Source organism: Labrus mixtus, chromosome 1 (assembly GCF_963584025.1).
Source record: "Labrus mixtus chromosome 1, fLabMix1.1, whole genome shotgun sequence".
Lineage (NCBI taxonomy): Eukaryota > Metazoa > Chordata > Actinopteri > Labriformes > Labridae > Labrus > Labrus mixtus.
Window position 1 is genome coordinate 6,559,211 of NC_083612.1, and position 23,345 is coordinate 6,582,555.

The 23,345-nt window shown below is 45.0% G+C and overlaps 2 protein-coding genes across 2 annotated transcripts in view; both read right to left on the reverse strand.

The window, feature by feature from the left end:
• The window catches only part of LOC132979130 (SH3 and multiple ankyrin repeat domains protein 2-like), a 240,976-nt gene extending 234,978 nt beyond the window's left edge, over nt 1-5,998 (reverse strand). Inside the window, exon 1 of the mRNA XM_061044700.1 lies at nt 5,800-5,998. The gene's annotated coding sequence lies outside the window, so the exon portion shown is untranslated. The remainder of the gene's footprint in view (nt 1-5,799) is intronic.
• Nucleotides 5,999-18,612: 12,614 nt separating this feature from the next.
• The window catches only part of LOC132982560 (golgin subfamily B member 1-like), a 39,543-nt gene continuing 34,810 nt past the window's right edge, over nt 18,613-23,345 (reverse strand). The window contains exons 25-31 of the mRNA XM_061049144.1: nt 23,098-23,134; nt 22,868-23,017; nt 22,474-22,596; nt 22,259-22,356; nt 21,975-22,067; nt 21,777-21,891; nt 18,613-21,069 (exon numbers count right to left, since the gene is read on the reverse strand). Coding sequence (XP_060905127.1) covers nt 20,911-21,069; nt 21,777-21,891; nt 21,975-22,067; nt 22,259-22,356; nt 22,474-22,596; nt 22,868-23,017; nt 23,098-23,134 — 775 coding nt within the window. The 3' untranslated portion in view covers nt 18,613-20,910. The remainder of the gene's footprint in view (nt 21,070-21,776; nt 21,892-21,974; nt 22,068-22,258; nt 22,357-22,473; nt 22,597-22,867; nt 23,018-23,097; nt 23,135-23,345) is intronic.

Genomic DNA, 23,345 nt, shown 5'->3' on the forward strand with positions numbered 1-23,345 from the left:
TCAGTGCGCGCCACATGTACAGAGGCTGAAGTCCCCCAAGGCGGACGGCCTGGGCTCGAATCCCACATGTGGCTAATTTCATTCATGTCATTCCCCGATATTGTCTCCCCGTTTTCCAACTCTATCCACTGTCCATATCTCTGACGATAAAGGCATGAAAAGCCAAAAAAATCATCCTGATTCAAATGTCTGGTGACTCATCCTGCACTCAGTGGCGTTTAGTAATTTTTTCGACCATTTAGGAAGCTTTGTCGAAGCCAACGATGCAATTAAATTCGTCCCAATGTTATGTCCCGCCCTCTGTCTTGTGATTGGTTTTATCCTGTTTACATTTTTTTTTTAAACCTCACACCACAACATGGCAGTTAGATACTCTCTCAAAGTTTATTTAATGCTGACTTTATGCTTGGAGCTAAATGCTAACCAATAATGTTAGCACACTAACAATTACAATGCTCACATACTGATGTTAGCAGGAGAGGTGTTGCACGTTGACGTTTTATAAGAAGAAGCAAGGAGTAAACTTTAAAATGGCCAGCAGGGGGCGACTTCACTGGTTGCACTCAAGCGGCAACCTCTGGTTGAAAACAAACTGACGTTTGAGTCATGAAGAAAAGAAAGATGTGGACGTTCTATAAACGTCTTGACAGTAAATGACTGACTCCTGTGAGGTTATTAGTGTGATAGAGAAAGGGCTGACCACGAGATGAGAAACGCTACACTGATTCATCCACCTGCCCTTTGAGCAAATTGTCCGTCTGGCAGCTCCCCACCTCTCTCTTTCTTTCTTTCTCTCTCTCTACACCTCTCTCTCTCTCTCTCTCCCTCTCTCCCCACCTCTCTCTCTCTCCCTCTCTCTCTCTCTCTCTCCCTCTCTCTCTCCCCACCTCTCTCTCTCTCTCTCTCTCTCTCTCCACACCTCTCTCTCTCTCTTTCTCTCTCTCTCTCTCCCCACCTCTCTCTCTCTCTCTCTCTCTCTCTCCACACCTCTCTCTCTCTCTTTCTCTCTCTCTCTCTCCACACCTCTCTCTCTCTCTCTCTCCCTCTCTCCCCACCTCTCTCTCTCTCTCTCCCTCTCTCTCTCTCTCTCTCCCTCTCTCTCTCCCCACCTCTCTCTCTTTCTCTCTCTCTCTCTCTCTCCACACCTCTCTCTCTCTCTTTCTCTCTCTCTCTATCTCTCCACACCTCTCTCTCTCTCTTTCTCTCTCTCTCTCTCCACACCTCTCTCTCTCTGTCTCTCTCGCTCACCTCCACTTCCTCTATCTGCCCGTGTGTGTCCCGGAATTACTGGAGACTAGGCTGCCCCCCTGCAAATAAACGGTCATTACCATGGAAACCACGCTGTAAGCTGGGATGGGATGATGTTGATCATGGCAACAGTGGCAGGAATCCAGACCAACAGCCCGGCTCCACCCCGGGGGCAAGACTGCATGTGTGAACTCCAGGGCATGATACGAGCGTGCACACACACACACACACACACACACACACACACACACACACACACACACACACACACACACACACACACACACACACACTGTAATTACTTCTAGTTTGCACTGACAGAAACTCCACATAAATGATCTCCAGTCCTAAAACTGCAGCTTCCACGGCGTGAGCTCGTCCGTTCTCTCCACAGAATCAGAAATGTGTTGATTTAGTTTAGAGACGGGATCCAGAACCACCTCTCCGATGTTTACAACCTCCAGTTCTTCTCTAATGTCACGTTAAAATGACATTACCCTCTCTTCTAACATCACACTGCAGTTCATAGTGGAAGCTAAAGTTTAATCATGACTCTTCAGGTTTCGGTCCGAGAAGAGAAGTAACAAGCTCATGGTTTTGAAGGCGTACATACCAATATCCAACGATGAGTTTGAGGCTGTATCTGCAACATTTCCTCTGCTGCTGTCACTCTAATAATTACCAGAATCAAGGGGGAAACAGAGACTCTGCTCCGAGTTGGAAAGACCACCAGCACTTTTAGCCTAGAGGTCAGATTTTAAAGGGGACTTAATATGAAAAATCCACTTCTACAGTGTTTTTGAATTATATTTGGGTAACCTGAGTGTCTACTGACCCATGGACTCCACCCCCAGCCTAGAACAAAGGTACCCCATTTTTATCCTCGCTACAGAGGAGTGATGTCTACGAGACTTAGTCGCTAGGCCATCTGCATCCTGACATATTAAAGGCAAAACATCTCAGGGGCATAAATTTCACGGCTTGAATTCGCAGTCTGCACGGTATCATGACGACCACAGTTTCTTCAACTGAGGCCACAGTTTACCTTCAGGCTTTATAGAGTATGATCCTACTAACATGCTTAACAAAGATACAGAACACAGTAAGCATTATACCTGCAAAGTATCAACATGTTAAAGGAGCAATATGTAACTCTGACACCTAGTGTTTAAAATGGGTACTGCAGTCTAAATTCTAAACATTGTTTAGAGAGCTGTCTCCCCCCCCCCCCCCCCCCCCTCCTCTCTAGAGTCGATGCTCACACAGGTCACCATGTGGTGGACACTGAAGCTTCAGTGGTTATCCAGCTCTGCATCGGTCTGTAAACCTTTCTGTGTTCTAACCTCTCTCCATTTTTCAAAAGCATCTCCAATATTGATCCTAGTTTGAGCACGTTTCTGCTCGTGGAGCTTATTAGAAACATGCAGAGGCTTTTTAGGTCGGGTACAATCACTTCTATCTGAACCACTTCTCTTGTCCGCTTCCATCGCTGCAACACGTGTTGGTTTGACCTGATAACTGCTCTCATATCTGGCAAACTGAGGGGCGTCCAAAACGGCCGTGTGGGGGTCGCCTTAAAAGCGCCTACCTTCTCTGGTCCAAACAAATCCAGAGCATTCAGGACCAATAAATTCAGATTGGTCCTTTAACATTTAAACTCCTTAAACTGGGAAATGTTTCTTGCAATATTCTTCATATTTTTTTATTCTATGACGGTCAGAAAGGAACATTTACACACTGAAAGACCGTCCAGCTATGACAGGAATTCTGGCGCAAGATGCTCTGCAGGAACATAAGTGTCACATGTTCTTGTGCCAAAACAAACATGGCCGACCACCAGAAGTGTTGGCATGGATGTGGATTTTAACCGTTAATGCAGAGATTAAACCAAGAGGTGTTGTCGGCATCGCAGGTACTTAGAAATGTATTGGAACTACAGAGCTTTAGACGGGCCTGTTGTCAACCCTGAACAGCCTTTACTTCATATTTTCTGTAACTTGTGGTTGAATGTGATGATGTCATCAGGCTGGAAAAGCTGCCAATGAAAGACTTTGTGTGCCCGTACAGTGTTTCTCCAAGTCTTAAGTGTGCCACTAAAACAAACAACTAGAAAAGTCTTCTTCACTATGGCTGCTCAGAAATCTGTCAGACTGTTTCATCTGCGCGTCATGAAAATGTTCAAAAAATGTCTCCTGCAAAGGAATCCTTCAAGATGTTCCTGGATCTGAATCAAGAGCTGATCGCCTGTTCCTCAGCCAGCAGACTTTAGACACTTAAAATGTGTAAATAAAGGGGAAAAATCCTGAAAGCTGATAAACCCACGTGACCAAGAACAGGACCAAAAACATGACAACACGGCTGCAAGCACACACGACCACAAACTCGCCCCCAAATTCGACCACAAACATATACCTGTTAGTTATTTAGAACAGTGGTTCTCATCTGGTCTAGCTGAAGGACGCATCAGCCACTCTTTCATGAAAATTTGTGCCACACATTTTGAATATTTTTTCAACCAATCACATTTGTTTTGGGACAAATTGTGCAGTTTGGACATGAGACGTTTCAAAACATGTGACGGAACAAAGAACTAAAAAAACATGTACAAAAAGAGCTTCATCAACTTTTTGACCTTTTTTTTTCCCCAGACACACTTTCAAGACCCACTAAGAACCGTTCAGCGACCCACTGTATGGTCCCAACCCTCCAGTTGAGAAACAATTATTATGACCCCAAAATATGCCAACTTTAGAGCCTGGAGTTTAACATACAGCAACATCCAACTTGAAAACACAAAGTTGGTGCACAGATAGCCTAGCGGTTATGTCGGGCGCCCCATGTACAGAGGCCACCTGGTGCATTCATGTGCTGTCGGACACATCGGAAAAACGAGTTTCCGAGTTGTAAAAATGAACACCTGCTCAAGTCGGAACAACAACTCTGAAACTCGTAAAAAAAATCAGGTGCCCGACTTGCTGACTTGACGTCAGAATGGTCATCGCATGGGGGGCAAAATATGTTTCATTAATGTCAACATACTTTTGAAATAATTCACATATTGCACATCAAGTTTTTGCTCAAATATCACTTTTATCAGTTACATTTCACTGATCTTCTTCGTAGCATCAACATTCAGGCTTTACAAACTGAAATCACGTGAACACACTGAAGTCGGAAGAAAGACTTCTCAACTCGGAAACTTGGACCACCCGAGCAGCACCTGAATGCAGCATAAAGCCTTCATCACAACGGCCGTGGGGTTACAATCCGGCCTCGGCCCTTTGCTGCATGTCACCCCCTCCTCTCTCCTACCAACACTTCCTGTCTCTCTTCAGCTGTCCTACCTCAAAGCCTTTCAGAGTCACAGGTAATCCTCCTCAGGTCTCGTCCTGAACTGTTTGGAGCACAGCAGCAGGTTGAATAATTGTTCTCACCTGTGAATATTCCATATTTTTTCTGATTTTCACTGCAATTAAAACTAAACTGACTCCTCTTTCCTCGTTGCCCCCACAGGCCTCAAGCTGCAGAGGATGTTTGTTTTCTCAGACAGATTCCAGAGAGACATGTTTGCCTCTCTGTGTTCTCACACATGTTCAGATGACTTTATACAATATAAGGATCCTGTCCTTTCATAGTGCCCGACGTGAGTAATGAGTCCCGTTAGATTGAAGGCGAGCACATGATGTCACTTCCTGCTCTGTGGCTGAAGGTGTTCTGGTTGAAGGGGTTTGTGCCGAAAGGGGGCGGGGTTTAGATCATTTCGAGTTTCGAGCTTGTAGAGAAAGTTTAAAGCGAAAGTGACACTTGAATAGAACACACACATGATCACAAACAGCGGATTAACACGTGAATAATGTAGTGCCTCCAGCTGCCTCTTGCATTCACTGTTCTCTGTGACACGCGGGAGCCGGAGGGAGAGCTGTGCGGCGCGCGCGCTCTCACTGCGCGATGATTACGCACGGCTGGTGTGCGCGCTCATTACGCGCGGCTGGCGTGGATTCATAACAGAGGAAGACACAGAGCTGATCCGTCTGGAAACACTGATCCAGAGCTGGGCTAGAGATGATCGTAAAGGCTTGATTATTGTAATTCTCTGTTCACATGTCGTAGCGTCACAAAGTGGTCCAAAATGCTGCTGAGCTGTTGACGAAATGATCTAGAAGGTTTTATGTTACATATATTTTCATGTCCTTACACTGGCTCCCCATCAGGTTTTAAATTCTTGTTTTTTGTGTTTAAAGTCATGCTTACGTCCCTGAGCTGTTGTAGCCAAAGACACCAGCAGGTCCCTGAGGTCCTCAGATCAGGGTCTGCTGGTTGTTCCTCACACCAGACTGAGAACAAGAGGAGAACCGTCTCACTCCGTAACTGAGAGCTGTGACCTCTGTGGACACTTTTAAAAAGCAGCTGTTCAGACTGGCCTGTTGTTTGATCTGTGTTTGATCATGTAAATGTCTGTTTTAATGTCTCTGCTTTTTCAATCGTTTATTGTAAAGCACTTTGTGACGCCGTCTGCTCTAAAAATGTGCTCTAGAAACAAACTTCACCTACTTCAAACAGCGCAGATTCTCTACGGCCTTGGCTGCAACCTCCGCTTTCCTTGTGTTTTCTGTGTTTCCCCACATCCCTCTTCTGTCTGTCTGTCTCTGAGTGCACCCGAATAGACAGTCCCTTCTTTCCGTGCTGTATCCTGTTTGGACCTACTGACCTGTGGCTTTTCGGAGAGAGGGTCCCACCTTGTCTGTCTGTGTGGCTCATCACTCTCCACTCTGCCTCCTGGTCAAGCCTCTCCACATCCTCCTCCTTTGCTGCACACCTGTTTCCCATCCCCAATCACACCTACAGTGTTTTAAAACCCTGCTCTTTCATCTCATCTTTGCCCATTGTCTGCTCACCAACGGCCATTTTGGATCAAGAAGTTTGTTTGCTATTTTCTTGAAGAGTTTTTCTATTGTGTGACACTTGTCTCCTTTTTTTTTTGACCTGGTGTTTACGCCTGCCACAGCCTCTCCTGCAGGATTTCCAGCCATTCTGCTTCTTTGTGGGGACAATAAACCTCCTTAAAACCAGCTCCTGTGTTTGTTGTGTTGCACTTTGGTCCAGCCTTTAGTGAGATCGTAACATTAATGTGATTTTAAATCCTTTGCCATTGTAGGAAAATCTGCAATTCAATATTTTCTTTTACCGTTCTACCTGTTCTTCTCCTCACATTCCCCACACACAGCCTCAGTACCGTTCATCATACCGGCTGCCTCCCCTCCATCACTGTGTGTGTGTGTGTGTGTGTGTGTGTGTGTGTGTGTGTGTGTGTGTGTGTGTGTGTGTGTGTGTGTGTGTGTGTGTGTGTGTGTGTGTGTGGTGTGTGTGTGTGTGTGTGTGTGTGTGTGTGTGTGTGTGTGTGTCTGTCTGCGGCTCGGCGTGCTGGAGCCGGGCCACAGGAAGCGTGCTGTCAGCTCTCCATGGCTCCACTTCTGACAGCTGCCAGACCGACACTGCTCAACATTTCTGGGCCGCTCATGTAAAGAAGCTCTCGTCTGGGGTTTGGTGCCCTTTTTGCTTCCAGCGTCTTTAAACTTCTCCAGTTTCTGTACTCTTATAATTCATTAAGTGTCTGTTGGCTTTGGAAACTGCTCACAGCCCGTCGGTGTGAAGAGAAGAGGTCTGCACTGATTTCATGAGAAAACAGAAAACAGCTGATGTAAGACGCCTCGGAGCGACATGTTACTGCAGCAGTTTGAATACGTTTACAACGATGATGTGCAGGCCAGCAGAGGGTCCTTCTCTCCTTATGAAATCAAAATAGGGCAGCTAAATTAAAAATGGGATATTTTTGTGGGGGATCATAGAGTAACAGTACACGTTTAATAATTCATTATGTTCTGTTGCAATCCAAAGAAAAACACAAACTGTTCCCAGGACCGGTTCTATCTGGAGCTCTGTCCTCTTAAAATAAAAACTCCAGATTTAGTTAGTTTTTCCAGCTTCATATCTCTGGTCCTGGTTCATTTCACTTCCAGTTCTGCTTTCGCACATACGGGTCGACTGCATGTTTAGAAGTTAGGGCAGCTATGGAGGAGTTTAGCTCGGTTGGTGGGGCAGACGTCTCATGGACAAACCTCGACCCTCTGAAATGTGGATCAAAGTTTGTGTGGGGTCATACGGTGCATGTCCCCCCCCCCCTGCCCCCCCCCCCCCCCCCCCGTCCCCCCCCGTCCCCTCTCCTCCCCACGTTTCCTGTCTCTCTTCAGTCTGTCATTTTGACCTCTGACCTGGCGCTTTGCATTTGCTTTTGCTTTTGCTTTGATTTTTCCATTTTTCTGGCATAGTGCAGATCTCACATTTGTTTGCATATTGCATTTTGGACCAATCAGTACGTACTACTAGTGTAGTGGGTGGAAGTAACACTGGACGTGATCGAAGGGGCAAAATTACAAAATAAAACAGGAAACACTTCAAACTAAACCCGAGGAATAACAACAGGAAAATAGCCAGGAAACAGAAACACAAGGATACAGATGAGAAAATGAAACAGGAAATCACAACTAGACAACAAAAACATTTTGTATGTGAGAATGGTGAGAACGCTAACACGGTGTATGTTTGTGTGACATGAGCGAGAGAGAGAGAGAAAGAGAGAGAGCTGCTAAAAAGGGAAAGCGTGATGAAAAGCAGGAAGCAGAGGGCAGGGTGTGTGACAGCATGAAAGACACAACAGTGTACACACGTTTCCCTCATCTTACATTCCAGATCTTAATTGTTTATTTACAGGGCGATGAAGGCGGCCAGAAAAACTCTGTTTATCAGCCGGTTCAAAGAGAAAACGCGGGGCAGAGCCTCGTCGGCTGGGTGGAGAGCTCTCGCTGTTAATTGGCGTATTTCTCCTCCAGATTAAGTCAGCTCGGGCTCGTTTATTTACGGCCCCGCTGGAAATCCTCCGTAATAAAAGGATGAAATATAGGCACGGTCAAAACAAAACAAAAAGAATCCTTCCTTTACAGCCTTTTAAAAATAATGAGCTGTGAATTCACATCTCTGCATGTTGTGTGTTCATGTTTGAGTGTGTGTTGTGTGCTTCTTCTTTCTTTTGTCTTTCTTTGGATCCTCCGACTGCTCCTGTTCTGAGCTTTGCAGAACAAGTTTATAATTTGTGCCCGTAAAGGTTATCGTGTCATAAATGAATCTTCACTTTAGGCACAGATGTAGTGTATGTGCTCTCCTGCTCTTCAAAGGGCCTGACCTTTGTGTGAGAGCGCTGCTGTCCGTCTGCATTAACGGGCCGAAGATTCACGTTCACTGTGCCTCTGTGTTTCAGAATGAAGTGACACCAGAGTCCGGATTTTCAGCCACCTGCAGAATCATTCAGACAGGAAGAGACTGTTTTATTTAATCTAAAACCACAGTTTGCAAAGACCTCATGCAAAGGCTGTTTTCTATTTTACAGAGCGATTTATGAAGAGCTTGCACAAGACGTTTTCACACGTCGATCCTGAACATTTCTAGATCATTTCAGGAGGACTGCTCCTCATCTTATTCTACAATTCTACAAATCGTTTATCAGACGCTTTTATTCAAAGCGACGAACATCAGAGAGTAAGAAGGACACAAGTAAGGATGTAGAGAGGAGGAAACAACATCAGGAAGTGTTAGAACAGCTTTAAGTCTCATCGGTGCTGACAGGAAGTGACTAGAGGTGCTGACAGGAAGTGACCAGAGGTGCTTACAGGAAGTGACCAGAGGTAGAGCACAACATTGACAGGTGTTCTTGATAGTTCAGATCATTATCAAAACCATCCTAAACATCATCATTATCGTCATCATGAAGGTCGTAGGTGTTCATAAAGAGCTGGGTCTTTAGCTTTTTCTTAAAGGTGCAGAGGGACTGGAGTTTAGTAGTTCGTTCCGCCACCGGGGGGCGACAGAGGAGAAGAGTCTAGTCAGAGACTTAGGACCCTGTTGTGAAGGTTGGATCAGACGCCTTTCATTGGCAGAGCGTAGTGGGAGGGAGGGAGTGTAGACCTGGATGAGAGAGTTAAAGTAAGGAGGAGACGTTCAGTAAGCGAGCAGCAGAGTTTTAAAAAAGATCTTAAAGTTCTTTTAACCTGAACAGTGTTGGTTTTAAAACATTCAGAGAGTCAGAGCAGTGTTTCTTATAGGTTGTGGTTGTCGTTGTTGTTGTTGTTGTAGTTCTCTTCTTGGGCATATTAAATGTATTTTATCATAATTGCTTTAAGAAAGGGTTGAACCCAGTCCTGGAGAAGGTCCCTTTATTAAAAAACCGACATTATTAAAACTCAGCGGGAGGTTAATAGAGGCCATCATGCTCATTTTTTAAAGCAGGCTGGAGGAGGTTTATCCCTCCATATTCCTGACTAATGTAAACGCATGTAGAAGCATGCATGAAGACGAGCTGTGAGATGTTTATTTCACTGTTTTATAGAAGACAAGGGTCCATGTTTCAGCATGAATCAAAGCATACCGCAACAAAAAAAACAAGAGTCGAACTGGAGACGTTTGAAAGGTCTACACTTTAAATCATCAAACACAAACTTTAAAATCAGTGAAACTTTTAGGGTACAATCTGAATAATGGATTCATTTCACTGGTCCTCAGTCTGACTTTCTCTGATAGTCACTTCAGACTAAAGCGTCTGCAAAACAGGTACACATAAACGTCAGCACGAGACCCCTGCAGTCGCCTCCCTTCACTGGCTCCCTGTTGATTTTAGAATTCATCTCATAACATTCATTCAAAGCACAGCTCAAACCCACCTTTTCTCCCTGTCCTTTGAAATGAGCTTAAGCAAATCTAATATTTCATTTAAAGGTCACATATTCTGGAAAATCCTCTACAAACCCCCCAATGATGAGAAAAGTCCATCCTCTCCGTCTTTTGCCTGCTCCACTTTTCAGAAAATGTGTGCTCAAACAGGCCGTTAGGAGATTTTCCCTTCATGACATCACAAAGGGCAGTAGCCCCTCCCCCAGGTGGGTGACACTCCCACAGCTAGGTGTTTGTTCTGCCCTCTGAGTCTGCCTTCTCACCGTAAACAATAGGACATGAAGCGAGAAAGCCTGAGTACACCCGAGCCCTTCCAGAGAGGGGGCGTGGTCAGACACAGCTCATTTACATATTTAAAGACACAGAAACAGCCTGTTCTGAGCAGGGCTGAAATAGAGGAGTTTATAGACATGATCAAATACAGGATCAGAGTGGATTTAGAACAAGAAACTTCACAGACATGTTTTGAGGAGCTCTGAGACTTTCATAAAATCTGCTGATTCTGATGAAAAATCAGAGAAAAGGAAACGTGTTGATGCCGAGGAGATTCGAGTGAATCCAGTTTCTGAGCTCTTCATGTCAGAGCAGTGTGTGTGTGTGTGTGTGTGTGTGAGAGTAAAACCTGGACTCGGAGGTCCACCGGGTGCAGCTTTAAATGAGAATGAGAAACGTCTCGGGATAATGTGAGAACAAAGCGGCTCATACATCATCGTCTGTCTTCCTGTTCTCTCAGACGGTAAAGAGAGGACGAGGTCATCAATCTGCGAGGATCTGTCAGGATAAATCTGCGTCTCACTATGTGTCACTTTAGGGTCCAACCCTGCAGAGAATCAGCTTTCCTTATGTTTACATTTACATTACTTGAGGTTGCATTTTCAGGTTTCTATTCTTTAGTACTTTATCATCCTTCCCCTCTACATCTAAACACAAATATCTGTATTTCTTTGTTCCTTAGAAAAAGGGATTAAAGCATTTGAGGGGATTTAAAGCAACAGTATTGAACCTCTCCTGAACATAGCAGTTTCAAAGTCGATCTGATGGTAAGAATATTTATCATCAAGGGAATAACGTCTACCTAATTAACACAGAGCGCCCCGGTCGCCTGTTTTCAGCACTATGTAACTTTGCCAGCTGGCCGCTGTTCTCTGGTGAGAAGTGTGTACGTCTTTACGGCGCTAGCTCACACAGCAGCCTTCAGCTACAAAGCAGCCAGTTAGCCCGTCTCTGTACTGTTTGATACGACGGCTGAGGCTAAGAGGAAGAGGACGGAGACGGAGGAAGGTAAGAAGAAGCCGGCCTAGAGGAAATATTGGACAGACTTTTAAATGTAGGAGAGCTTTGTGAACGGGTTACAATTCTGCCCAGCGACAGAGGTGTTATGATGTAACGTTAGCCTGTTTCGTTAGCGGTGTCATCGTTGTCTCGTGTTTAGCAGCTCTAGCGGCTGCAGGAAGTCGTCTAAACCCCGAGTTATGTCTCAGGTTTGATACGAGGAAATCAATAAATCCATCTGATACCAAAAAAGGCGTCTCTGTCCTCGTCCGTCTCCCAGTTAGCTTCACAAGTTTAAACCTCACGAACCGATCTCAACTAGCATGAAATAAAAGAGCCACTCCAGTGTAGCCTGTTAGCTACGGCCTTTAGTTGTCATGGTAACAGGTGAATACACAAACACATGCTCCACATGCTAACAGTTGCAGCATTGTGATAATGTGATGAGTTTGAAAATGGGGATCAGGAGAATAGTCCTTCTCACTCATGTCTCTTTGCTTTTGGGTAAATGATGTGTATACTTCTTTCACCTCTGCTGCATTTGAATCTCTCGTTTTCCTCCTTTCTGGTTTAAGAATACACTTTCTTAAAGCGTCACTGCTGGAGCTCGCACTGATTGGCCCTCCAGGTGATCAAAAATTAGAGAAGCATCAAATCAAACCTTCTTACCGAACATAAAAGAGAGCTTTGTGTTTGCACCGTCTTTCAGCGTGCTGCCAAAAACACACACTTTTAAATGGAAAACTGTTCAAACGAAATGATCACCCAGGCCGCAGCTTGAAAACAGCATCACTCTCAGGTGGTGCCTTCATTATTTTTCCTCCTCAAAATCACTTCTCACTGCTGTCAGCACATTTCAGGCTCAGGATTCCTCCGAGTATAAACATCACCGAGCTGCGGCTGCCGAGAGAAAACAGAGGAGGAGGAGGAGGAAGTCATCTGGACATGTGGTATTATGTACAGCTGAAGGAGTTGGGGGTCTTACGCTGGTCGCCAGGGAAGACCTTGTTGCTATGGTAACTAATGAACATTCTGCGGGAGGGGGGGGGGGGGGGGGGGGGGGGGGTCATGCATGTAGTACGAGATCCAGCAAAAGATGCTGATGCGGGTCGATTCTCTGGGTGTTTGTTGTCTAGATAAAAATAACACAACACATCCGGACAGGAGCGAGAGAGCGATGTAAAAGACTCAAATATGAATGAGAGGATGTTTACACGTCCGACTAGTGTGTTTCCATGTTTGAACATGTACGGGGTCAGTGACTCGTGAAAGAGAAAGAGGACGAGAAGAAGATGAAGCTCGAGGTTTGAAAAGAGGAAGACGAGCACGGAGAAGGCTGACTGACAACCTCTCAGGAAAAATGAAGACATGATTTTGAGAAAAACCCAATTCCAGAGGCGAAAGACAGTCTGAAAGTTGAGACACACACACACACACACACACACACACACACACACACACACACACACACACACAGTGAGTGAGTGTGCAGGGAGAATCTCCATCTTTGCGGCTCCTCTCCGTATAGCAGCAGACCTAATTGTGAAGTGGGACAGTATATAGGACACAGAGGAGAAAAAGTGTAGGGCTAAAAAGAGAACGGTGAGAGAGCAGTGATGCAGTGAAGTCCTGCAGAGTCTAAACAAAAACACATACACACACACACACACACACACACACACACACACACACACACACACACACACACACACACAGGAACACACACGCGTCTGGTGTTGTGAAACACAAGTTTTCAGTTGTTTAACGCTCAGGCCTAAAGGTGGTCAATGACATCGTCACCATTCATAGCAGTTATAACGGGGTCAAGCGTGTGCTCTCAGTTACAGGGCAGTGGCACATTAAGAGTTGGCGTCATGGCAACCTCCTCCGAGCCAATGAGGAATCTTTCTTTTAGCTTTACCAAAATTAAAACTTTCACCAAGCAGCACCCCTTTTTTTCTCTCTCTGCTTTCATGTCGCCTCAGTTGAGCTAACGTTGGTTCAGGAAGGCCACATCTCATGCAAGCCTCATCGGCTGATGGCCAGCTGATTTGCTTCAAAGCATCCTCTAACCTGCCTCCTCTTTCTGCTTCCACTGCAAGCCGCATTTGTAACCCTCCTCCACAGATCCTCCTTTTACTCTGTTCTGACTAAATCAATGTCATGATGTTGTCATTGATGCTCTGTTTGGATTTTTGCTGCTTCTCTCCCTGCCTAAGGATTTCCAACGTGCGGGAAGGACAGGGAGATCCCAGAGCAGAGCCATACCGCCAAATATAAATAAGTGCAACAAAGTCTTTTTTCTTGATGAATTGGTCATGACTGAAGTATTGTTAAGTTACTTACGTTGCATATGAAGTATCTAAATGAACGTTTATCATCTAAACTACTGATTAAACCCCTTTTTTTTCTAAACCTAAAAAGTCATAATTTGATTGACCTGCTGTTACGTGGATCATGCACCAAACATGATGATGATATTTCGGAATTTGAAGATGTGCTCTACCTCTTGTCACTTCCTGTCAGCACCTGTGTGTCCGTTCAGACTTAAAGCTGTTGGTTTGCTCTTCCTGACGTTGTCTCCTCCTCTCTACATCCTTGCTCGTGTTGTTCTTACTCTCTGGTGTTCGTCGTTTTGGATAAAAGCGTCTCTTTTGTCTAAAAGGTGCAAAGGGACTCTGCAGATCGACGGTGGTTGCTTTCTGTCTCCAGTGCTGCAGACCTGGTGATCGGACAATCAGGAGCGGAGACACACCTGGGCCTGGTGTGCCTCATGCTTAAATAAGAGCAGCAGTGAATCTTTGGGAGACCTTGAGAAGGACTCGTCTGACCACACGTCTTTGCTTCTCGGTTTCTTTGTCTTTGCTTTTACAGCACACCCGCCTTTACAGATTCTTCAAATCTACAAGTGTTTGTAAGTTTTGAACGTTTTCCTTGTCTCTCATATTTGTCACAGTCTAACCCCCAATTTCCACATATTGCGAGCGCGTCGCGGTCCATCAGAGTCCTGATTTTTCTTCGTCGGACACCACACGCATCGGATCTGTTTCTGACAAGATCACACGGGAATAAGGAAAACAACGTGCAAACAACATGTTGCTTTGTCTTTCTGACGTCTCTTTGTTGTTCATTCAGTGCATGTTTTGACGTAATGTTGATAAAGTGATGGAAAATACGATCAGGAGTCTGAATATTGTGTTATTTTGAAATTGACCAAGCTCCCTTGAAAATAGACACACTGCGTATTTAGTAGCGCTGCTGGCCGGCTCCGGAGACGTACCGCGGCGCTCGCTGTGGAAACACAATAATTTACTGTGTGGCAGCGAACGGCGGCATATTGTGCGCCACTGACGGACCGCGGAGCCATGTAGTCTGTGTAAATTGGGGGTGTGACACAAAGTATTTATGCAGTTTGTGCAGGAGTTTTATTGTTTAAAATACGTGGGATTGAAAAGTATGAAAGGAGGAACCGACTGACTCTGAGGTTCAAGCTTTTAGTGGGTCACTTGTGTAATGGAGGTGTGGTTGGCTGAGGCTGTGGTGGAGGGGCCCCGTGTGAAATCTACTGATGGGGCCCAGAAATCCCCGGACACGGCCCTGCCTTCGGGTGGCTGGAGGATCTAAGTGTTACGACTGATCATCTCGTCCCTGCTGATTTATCTGAAGTCCTTCCTGCTTCCCCGTCAGATAAGAACGATCTCTCTGATACAGTTCAAGTTCCCCTTCTGCCTGCTGCAGAAATAATTACTGAAGGATTACTTCTGATATGCCTACATGCTCCAGTGTTTCAGCTTGATGCATTAAGATGAAGATGGGGTCATTGATTTGTGGAGCGCACCTTCACCGAAGCCTACTTGTACTCGCTCCGTCACCACACATCGCTGCTGCCCTCGTTCACTGCTCCCTCCCTCTCTCACTCTCTCCATCTCTGAAAGCACATTAATCATTGCAGACTCCCACATGTTTTCACCTCTACCTACCTCCCGCCCTTTTTTTCTCCTACTCCTCCGGTTCTCTTCCTCTGCTGCAGGAGGCAAGTGGGTCAGCGGCAACTGGAGGACTGATTTCTCTCTGTTTCAGAGAGAACAAAGAAACAGAAAGAGAGGAAGAAGGAGAGAGAAAGAGCGCTGCAAACAAGACAAAGGTTACCTAGAAAGATGGCTTCCTTTTTCAGAATTAGGGCTTGAGTGGTTTGGTGGCATCCACACCAAACTGACACCCTGTCACTGTGAACCAGAGATAGTTTCACCCAAGTAGCAACTTCAGGAGCAGAGAGATAAAGCAAATTGTCCAAAAACTGCAGTTCCTCCAGTGTCCACTAGAGTCTGTCTCCTGCAGTGAGTCAGTCCCCATAGAGTCACATGTTAAAATGTCCAACTTTACAGCTGTAGTTCCTCCAGTGTCCACTAGAGTCTGTCTCCTGCAGTGAGTCAGTCCCCATAGAGCCCCATGTTAAAATGTCCAACTTTACAACATAAATAAACATGTTTACAGTCTGGTATAAAAAACAGTTTGGATCTCCTGAGCTCATTTCTCTCTTCATGACAACTGTACATTATATTAAAGCTTAAAGTGAGGTAGAGTTAGAGGGCGTGGCCTCTTTGCATGACATGTGGGAGATGCTAGCTGTCTGCTAGGTGTAACCTCAGCAGCTAATTCAGTCACTGAAGAAAAGTATTTGTCATTGATATATCTTAATTTGGTTGCTTTAAAGGCACATTATATAAATTCTGCCACCAGGGGGCTCTCAATCAAAACAATAACAAAAAATGATGCTGAGGCTGGCGGGGAATCGTGGGAGTGATTCTCTGTGCTACTCCCCTCCAACACCCCTGATGAAACTGTACATTGAGTTGACCGTAGCCATGACAATCGGTTGAAACCGACCTGAGGAAGAGAATATGTTTACCGACGAGCTAATGTATCCGAGTATAATTTACATGACGTTTTTACCACAGCAGCTCAAACAGCAACAGTACGGCAGCTTTCAGGAGCAGCTCACGCTTCCTCATGCAGCGGCCTTTGATGTAACATACGGTGCTTCCACGGCAACAATACGCATGCCGCAACACATCCCGTAACACCTCTTAAATGAAGGATTTCTCCCACTTTGATAACTGTTGGAAATATTTGAGGTGATGTAAGAACTCAACAAATGAACAGGTTTAGTCCATTTTTTATTTACTTTAGATATTTTAGTGTAAAATTTGTAATTCAATTCTACATATTAAACCTTTAAGTACTTAAAGACTGAAGAACACAACAGCTTTTATTAAGCATTATATGATATAAAATATAATCAATAAACCAAATCTCTATATGAACATTTATGAGGATTAAAAGTGACCAAACAGGCAGGAAATCAGCTGTTCTGGAGCTGCAGCAGGGACGAGCCCACGGACAAAAGATGATGTTTGAGGTTTAGAATCAGTGAACCCACCTCTCTCTCTCTCTATCGAGGTTACCCCAGAGAATACTCACAAACCACCCTGCACACAGCAGGGTTGTTTACCCCTCGGCTCTGTCTTTCAGGTTTGTGTTTCTAGTGTTTAATGAGAAGACTCTGCCATCTAGTGGTCTCATGTGCACATTACAACATGTACACAAAAACATACTTTTATCAGAAAACCTGTGAGCGGCTAAGAGGCCGTGATATGACAGGAATCAGAGTGAAAGCATCCTATCCTTTTAATGACAATGTGCTGCTGATTGTTTTGCATTGAGGCCTAATTCAAACAGGATGCTTTCTTGTGCTTTTTTTTTTTTAACTGAGGTTATTAATCCCCCTAAAATCTCTGAATATAGGTCACAAAAGTTGCTCATATATCTCAGGCTTAATTTACATCCTCGTGGGTTATTGTGTGTAGAGTCAAAACAATTCCACTGTAAGTGAAATGTAGGGACGATTTGAGTGGGCATGTAGAACAGATTTTAATACTTTAAGATTAAAACTGAAATTTAAGGCACAATATCAGAAAAAATACTTTGAAAATGTTTAAAAATCCAGAGAATAACAGTCCCAAAATAATACATTTAAATCATACACATAACCCCGTAAGGCTCCATGTTTCACACTAACGTGTCTCTAGTCTGTCTACAAACCCCCCAATGATGAGAAAAGTCCATCCTCTCTGTCTTCTGCCTGCTCCACTTTTCAGAAAATGTGTGCTCAAACAGGCCGTTTGGAGATTTTCCCTTCATGACATCACAAAGGGCAGTAACCCCTCCCCCAGGTGGGTGACACTCCCACAGCTAGGTGTTTGTTCTGCCCTCTGAGTCTGCCTTCTCACAGTAAACGATAGGACATGGAGCGATAAAGCACCGAGACACCCAAGCCCTTCCAGAGAGGGGGCGTGGTCAGACACAGCTCATTTACATATTTAAAGGTACAGACACAGAAACAGCCTGTTCTGAGCAGGGCTGAAATAGAGGGGTTTATAGACATGATCAAATACAGGATCAGAGTGGATTTAGAACAAGACACTTCACACACGTTTTGAGGAGCTCTGAGACTTATTTACACTGAAGAGGATATGTGACCTTTAAATGTAGACTTTATGGTCTCTGTATTTTACATCCTACATAATTTTGTCCAGTAATAAAATTCCACTGGTTTGTAATCTTCCTGAACTCATGGTTGTCCACTCTCACTGTATGTTTCAGCTGGATCTATAACCAGCCTCAGCCTCCTCCTCTCGTGTGGTCATATATCGATCCGTTAAAAGCTCCGAGCGCTCAAATAAAACAAAGATAAGGATACTAAAGGGGACATATTTTGAAAAATCCACTTGTACAGTGTTTTTGAACATATATTTGGGTAACCTGAGTGTCTACTGACCGACAAAATGTGAAATAAACCCATCCAGTCCTTTGTTTGTGGTCTGCACAAGTCTTACAACACAGAGAAAAATGCTCCGTTTTAAATGTGCTCTCCTTGTGATGTCACAGTGGAATCCGGTTTTAAAAAATCCCCTCCCCTCCCCTGGTATCTCCACCCATAGACTCCACCCCCAGCCTAGAGCAAAACTTTTGCGCAGGTCCACCACTTTTATTCTTGCTACAGAGGAGTGATGCCTATGGGGAAAACTCAGGGGGGGTCATTGCATTTAAAGAGACACACACACCAAAACGGAGCGTTCTGAGAGAGCTGGTTTATACAGGGTCACAAACCTCCTCTGGTGCTTGATTCATGTTATATTTTGACCAAAGCACAGCACACATGCTTCATTTAGACCACAGGGGGACTGTTTGAAAAGGTGGAGAAGGGGGATGATATGTCCTCTTTAAAGAAACACACAGAGATTTAGACGAGGAAACGTTTGTTAAGCTTTTTATTAAATTCTCTGGAGATGTTGAAGGAGGACCTGAAAGGGTTCCCCTCACCGACACAGTATTGCACAGAGTTCAGCCTCGTGTCATCTGAAGGCCGACGGCGTCACTCGCTCTTAAAAATAGCGGCAGCAGAGAAAATATGCCATCTGAACAATTCATCAGTAGTCTATCTTTTTCATAAATAGATTCAGTTCATCGTGTCGTCCTTTATGTACACATCATCAGGACAGAGTACCATCAACAAGAGGATTTCTACGCACATGGATCGATTATCGGGCCAAGAGGCGACTTTTCTTTGGCCTGTTAATTGACCCGCCACCGTGACAATCCCGTCTCTTACCCGTCACATTTTTTAAACAATCAAAAAGAAATGTACAGTCATCAAGCAGACAGGATAGAAATGTATATATACAAACATACAGTCCATGATCGATGCACTAATAAATACAGGAACCCTTAAACACACTCTGATCTCTTCTGCACGCCAACACACACCGATAAAGATTTAAGGGTATTTGGAAGCCGTTGTCTCTCACTGTGTTTAAACAGGCATGAGAGCCGAGGTGAGAACACACACACACACACACACACACACACACACACACACACACACACACACACACACACACACACACACACACACACACACACACACACACACACACACACACACACACACACACACACACACACACACACACACACACACACACACACACACACACACACACACACACACACACACACACACACACACACACACACACACACACACACACACACCTTTGGCTTTACAGTTAAAGGGAACAGGAGGGAGTGGGAGAGGTGTAGAAGTGTTCTTTCTATGAGATTATTATTTACACGTTTTAAAGAGAATCAGTGCATAGTTTGAACCCAGCATCGCCATTATGTGCAAAGTATGAGACCAGGCGGGCGGGGGGAGAAAAAGAGCAGCTGGTGACATCGTTTAATGAGAGAAGGATTGAAAATGTTCCGATATCACTTTCCGCCCCTCTGGGCCACCGATCCGATACCAGTGTGAGACTTGAAGTATAACAGCGTTCACTGACCCTGACTTTTTTTTTTAAGATCTTATGCCTTGATTGGAGAGGACAGCTGAAGAGAAACAGGAAGTGATGGGAGCAGAGAGCGGGGGGGGGGGTACACTATTGCCTGTGTACATGGTGCACACATCATAACCGCTAGGCTATCGGCGCCCCACTCTGTTTGAATTCTAAAGTGTTGCTTTCATTGTTGCGTTGCCTGACTTTAAAGTCTTTAAAACAATCTTTTTAGGGTAATTTCTGCCTTCATTAGATCTATCATGTACGGGGGCTGTAGTCCTCGTTGCAGTGCCTGTGGGTTCGAATCTACCTTGACCCTTAACTGCATGTCACCCCCGACTCTATCCTTCCCAACATTCCCTGTCTCCCCTCAGCTGTCCTCTCCGATAAAGGGAACAATGGAAAGCAAAGAACAAATGAAATCAGTTGATTTAGTCTGGGGTTAAAAATGTGTTGGATTGGGGCGCCGGTAGCCTAGCGGTAAGCGCCAACCCCATGTACAGAGGTTTCAGTCCTTAGAGTTGGTGGCCTGGGTTCGAATCCTGACATTGTGCATGTCATTCCCCTTTCTGTCCCTCCCAGGTTTCTATCCACCCTCCTATCTCTAAAATGAAGGCATACAAAGCCCCAGTGTGTCGGCTCTATTGGTATTGGATCGGTGCAGAAACCAGCTCCAGTGTCAGAGGCGTCTCCAGCGCTGGTTATGGTAACAGAACATTTTTAAGATGTTTGCATGTTTGAACCTCGTTAGCATGAGTTCCTAAACTGGACTCATCCGGTCGAGTTTAAGAACAGATATGGCTTTCTGCACCTTCTTAGGATTTCATATAAAAGAGTGGACATCCTCGTTTCCTTTCCTCCTCTTCTCTACTCCATAGACTCCATGAGGATTTTCTGAAACCCTCGTCTCCGTCGACAACATGCCGATGAAACGGCAGGAAAAGAATCACGCTTTTAAGGCTTTGATTGAACATTTAGAGAAAGAAACCTGCGAGTGAGCATTAACTGACGAGTTCATTCTGACGATTAAAGACAAAAATAAATAAAATCTGGTGCAGGATTCCAAATAACGCTGTAGTGTCAGAACGGAGATTTAAAAGCAGCCTCTCCAGTTACCGTGTAGGTGTCAGATTAAGTCTTTTAACCGTGTTTTCTGTCACAGATAGGAAACGATCTCGACCTTCACCGTTTAGCGTCTGTTCTCAGCGTGACCTGGTTACAGCGCACCAGTGAGGCACATGAAGACGAGCACGTGGATCGTGAGTAAGTAGCCCAGGAAGAAATATCGAGAGCGGGCGCGACTCGTCAGCAGCCTGGAGAAGTACATGCTCCGCCCCCTGAGCCAGCGGCGGCAGAGGACCACGCCCCCTTTGACCTGCAGAACAGACAGCAGAGAGTCAGAAACAAGAAGTAAAGACTTCCTGAAAAGAGAGAGACGTTCAACTCCCTCTGAGTTTGTTGTGAGTATCCAGAGTGGACTGGCTCTGAAACGGAGGTTAACCCCGTCGTCTACAACAGTGGTTCTCAACTGGAGGGTCGGGACCCAAAGGTGGGTCGTGGGGCTGTTTTTCAGAGGGTCATGAGCATGTGCCAAACACGTTTGTTTTATTCACTTTCCTGCTTGTGTTCGATGTTGTGCAACGTCTGTGGTACAAAACATTTGACTTGAAGCTGCAAACGGCACCATTTTTTATTAAATTAATCTAATTGGTTAAAAAATATCAGAAATTTGGGGCTCTGGTGGCGCAGTGGTTGGAGGGCGGGCCCCATGTATGGAGGCTGTAGTCCTCAAAGCGGGCAGCCCAGGTTCAAATCCTCTCTTTCCGACTCTATCCACCGTCCTATCTCTACATTTAAAAAAAAAAACCAGACATTTGTGTCGCTATTTGTCAGTGAGGGGTTGGTGGTGGGTCCTGAGGCTAGACGAGTTGAGAACCTCTGATCTACACAGAGATCCTGTTTTAAAAGAAGTAGTGTGGACATCCTTACAAACAATCTCCTTGTTTATGGACTATTTTTACACGGGTAGTGATGACATGATATATAACTTAGATTTATGAGTCTTGTGTCGTCTGTGATTACCTTCCGTGTGATGAGCGGCTGGTTTGGGTTCAGACTGAGAGCGTCCCACTCCTCTTCTGTTTCCATCTCAATACTGAAGTCTCTCTGGCTGTCTCTGGACAGACTGGAACCAACACTGCAACGACAAACATATTCAGACTCCTGTGCTGTTGAATTTATGTGTGTGTGTGTGTGTGTGTGTGTGAATTTAGCCCTCACCTCTTCACTCTGTCCTCAGCGAGTCGCAGAGCCTCCTCAGCTGTCTCTCTCCGCGCTCTCTCATCTGCCAGACTCTGCTCCAACTCAAGCATCCTGAACACACACACACACACACACACACACACACACACACACACACACACACACACACACACACACACACACACACACACACACACACACACACACACACACACACACACACACACACGAATGTTTGTAAGCAAACTTAAAGAACACTTTACAGACGTCCGTGTAGAAACAGACACAACTCGTCTCCTCACCTCTCTCGGAGTTGATGGGCTTCAGATGTTTCAGCCATCATGGAGTCGTTGCTCTTCTCCTGGGGGGCTCCAGGTGCAACCTCAGCATATACTGACCCCTAGTGGTGGGGAGACAGTTTTACAGACTTTAATTTACTGTTTTTTTGGGTAAAATCATTTCACCAAATTGGAAGGGAGAAGCAAGGGGTGACATGTTCATGTTCCAGATCATTTACCTGAGCCTGACTTTGGACTTGGCCTTCCAGCCAGTGGCAGTGGGTCTGGGTGTCCCTCAGGGTTTGTGAAACGGCCCTCAGCTGAGCCGCAACCGTACCTTTCTCCTCCATTGACTGCTGCAGCTGGAGGGAGGAGAGGGAAGAGAGTTTGTTCTCTTTAAGTTCTTTCATTCGTCGAGGAGAAAAAGTGGATAATTAATGGACTGAGATGTAATCTGACCAGGAGCTCTGTTAGTTTATAGCATGTTGCATAATCAAACACTTCCCACGTCACACATGAAGTGGAAACATCTCAGAGAGAGCTTCACTTTGTGTCTAAACCGCCAACCTTTCAGCTGCACAAACAGCAAACACAAAGACAATAAGGCTGCACGCAGGCGGATCTGTCTGATACCTTGGTGTTGAGCTGCAGTAAGTACTGGTCTCTTTGTTGGATCTCGTACACACAGCGCTGCAGGGAGCCGTGGAGCTGGCTCCTCTCAGCCTCCAGACGACCCACCAGCTCGTCTGCTCCGCTGCGTCCTGCCAAGACAGCTGTTTCCTGCTGGATGGAGGGAACATTTTGATCAAACAATAGATTCTTTATATTTAGTTATAATGGACATTTTTTTTTAAATGTATTACCTTGACCTGCAGCGTGTCCGGCCGCTCTATTTCAGACCTGCAGGAGAGAAAAAACTTTCAGCTTCAAAAGCAAAAATATACAATTCAACTATTATTTAGTCTTCGTCAGGTGCATATTCACATGGCTGAAGTCTGCAATAAATTATTACAAGGGCTGACAAACAATTTATTTTATTTAGTTGCTAAAATTTTGATAGTTAATCATGATTCATCGTATTTTTAATTGTTTGAAATTCCATTATCTTGCA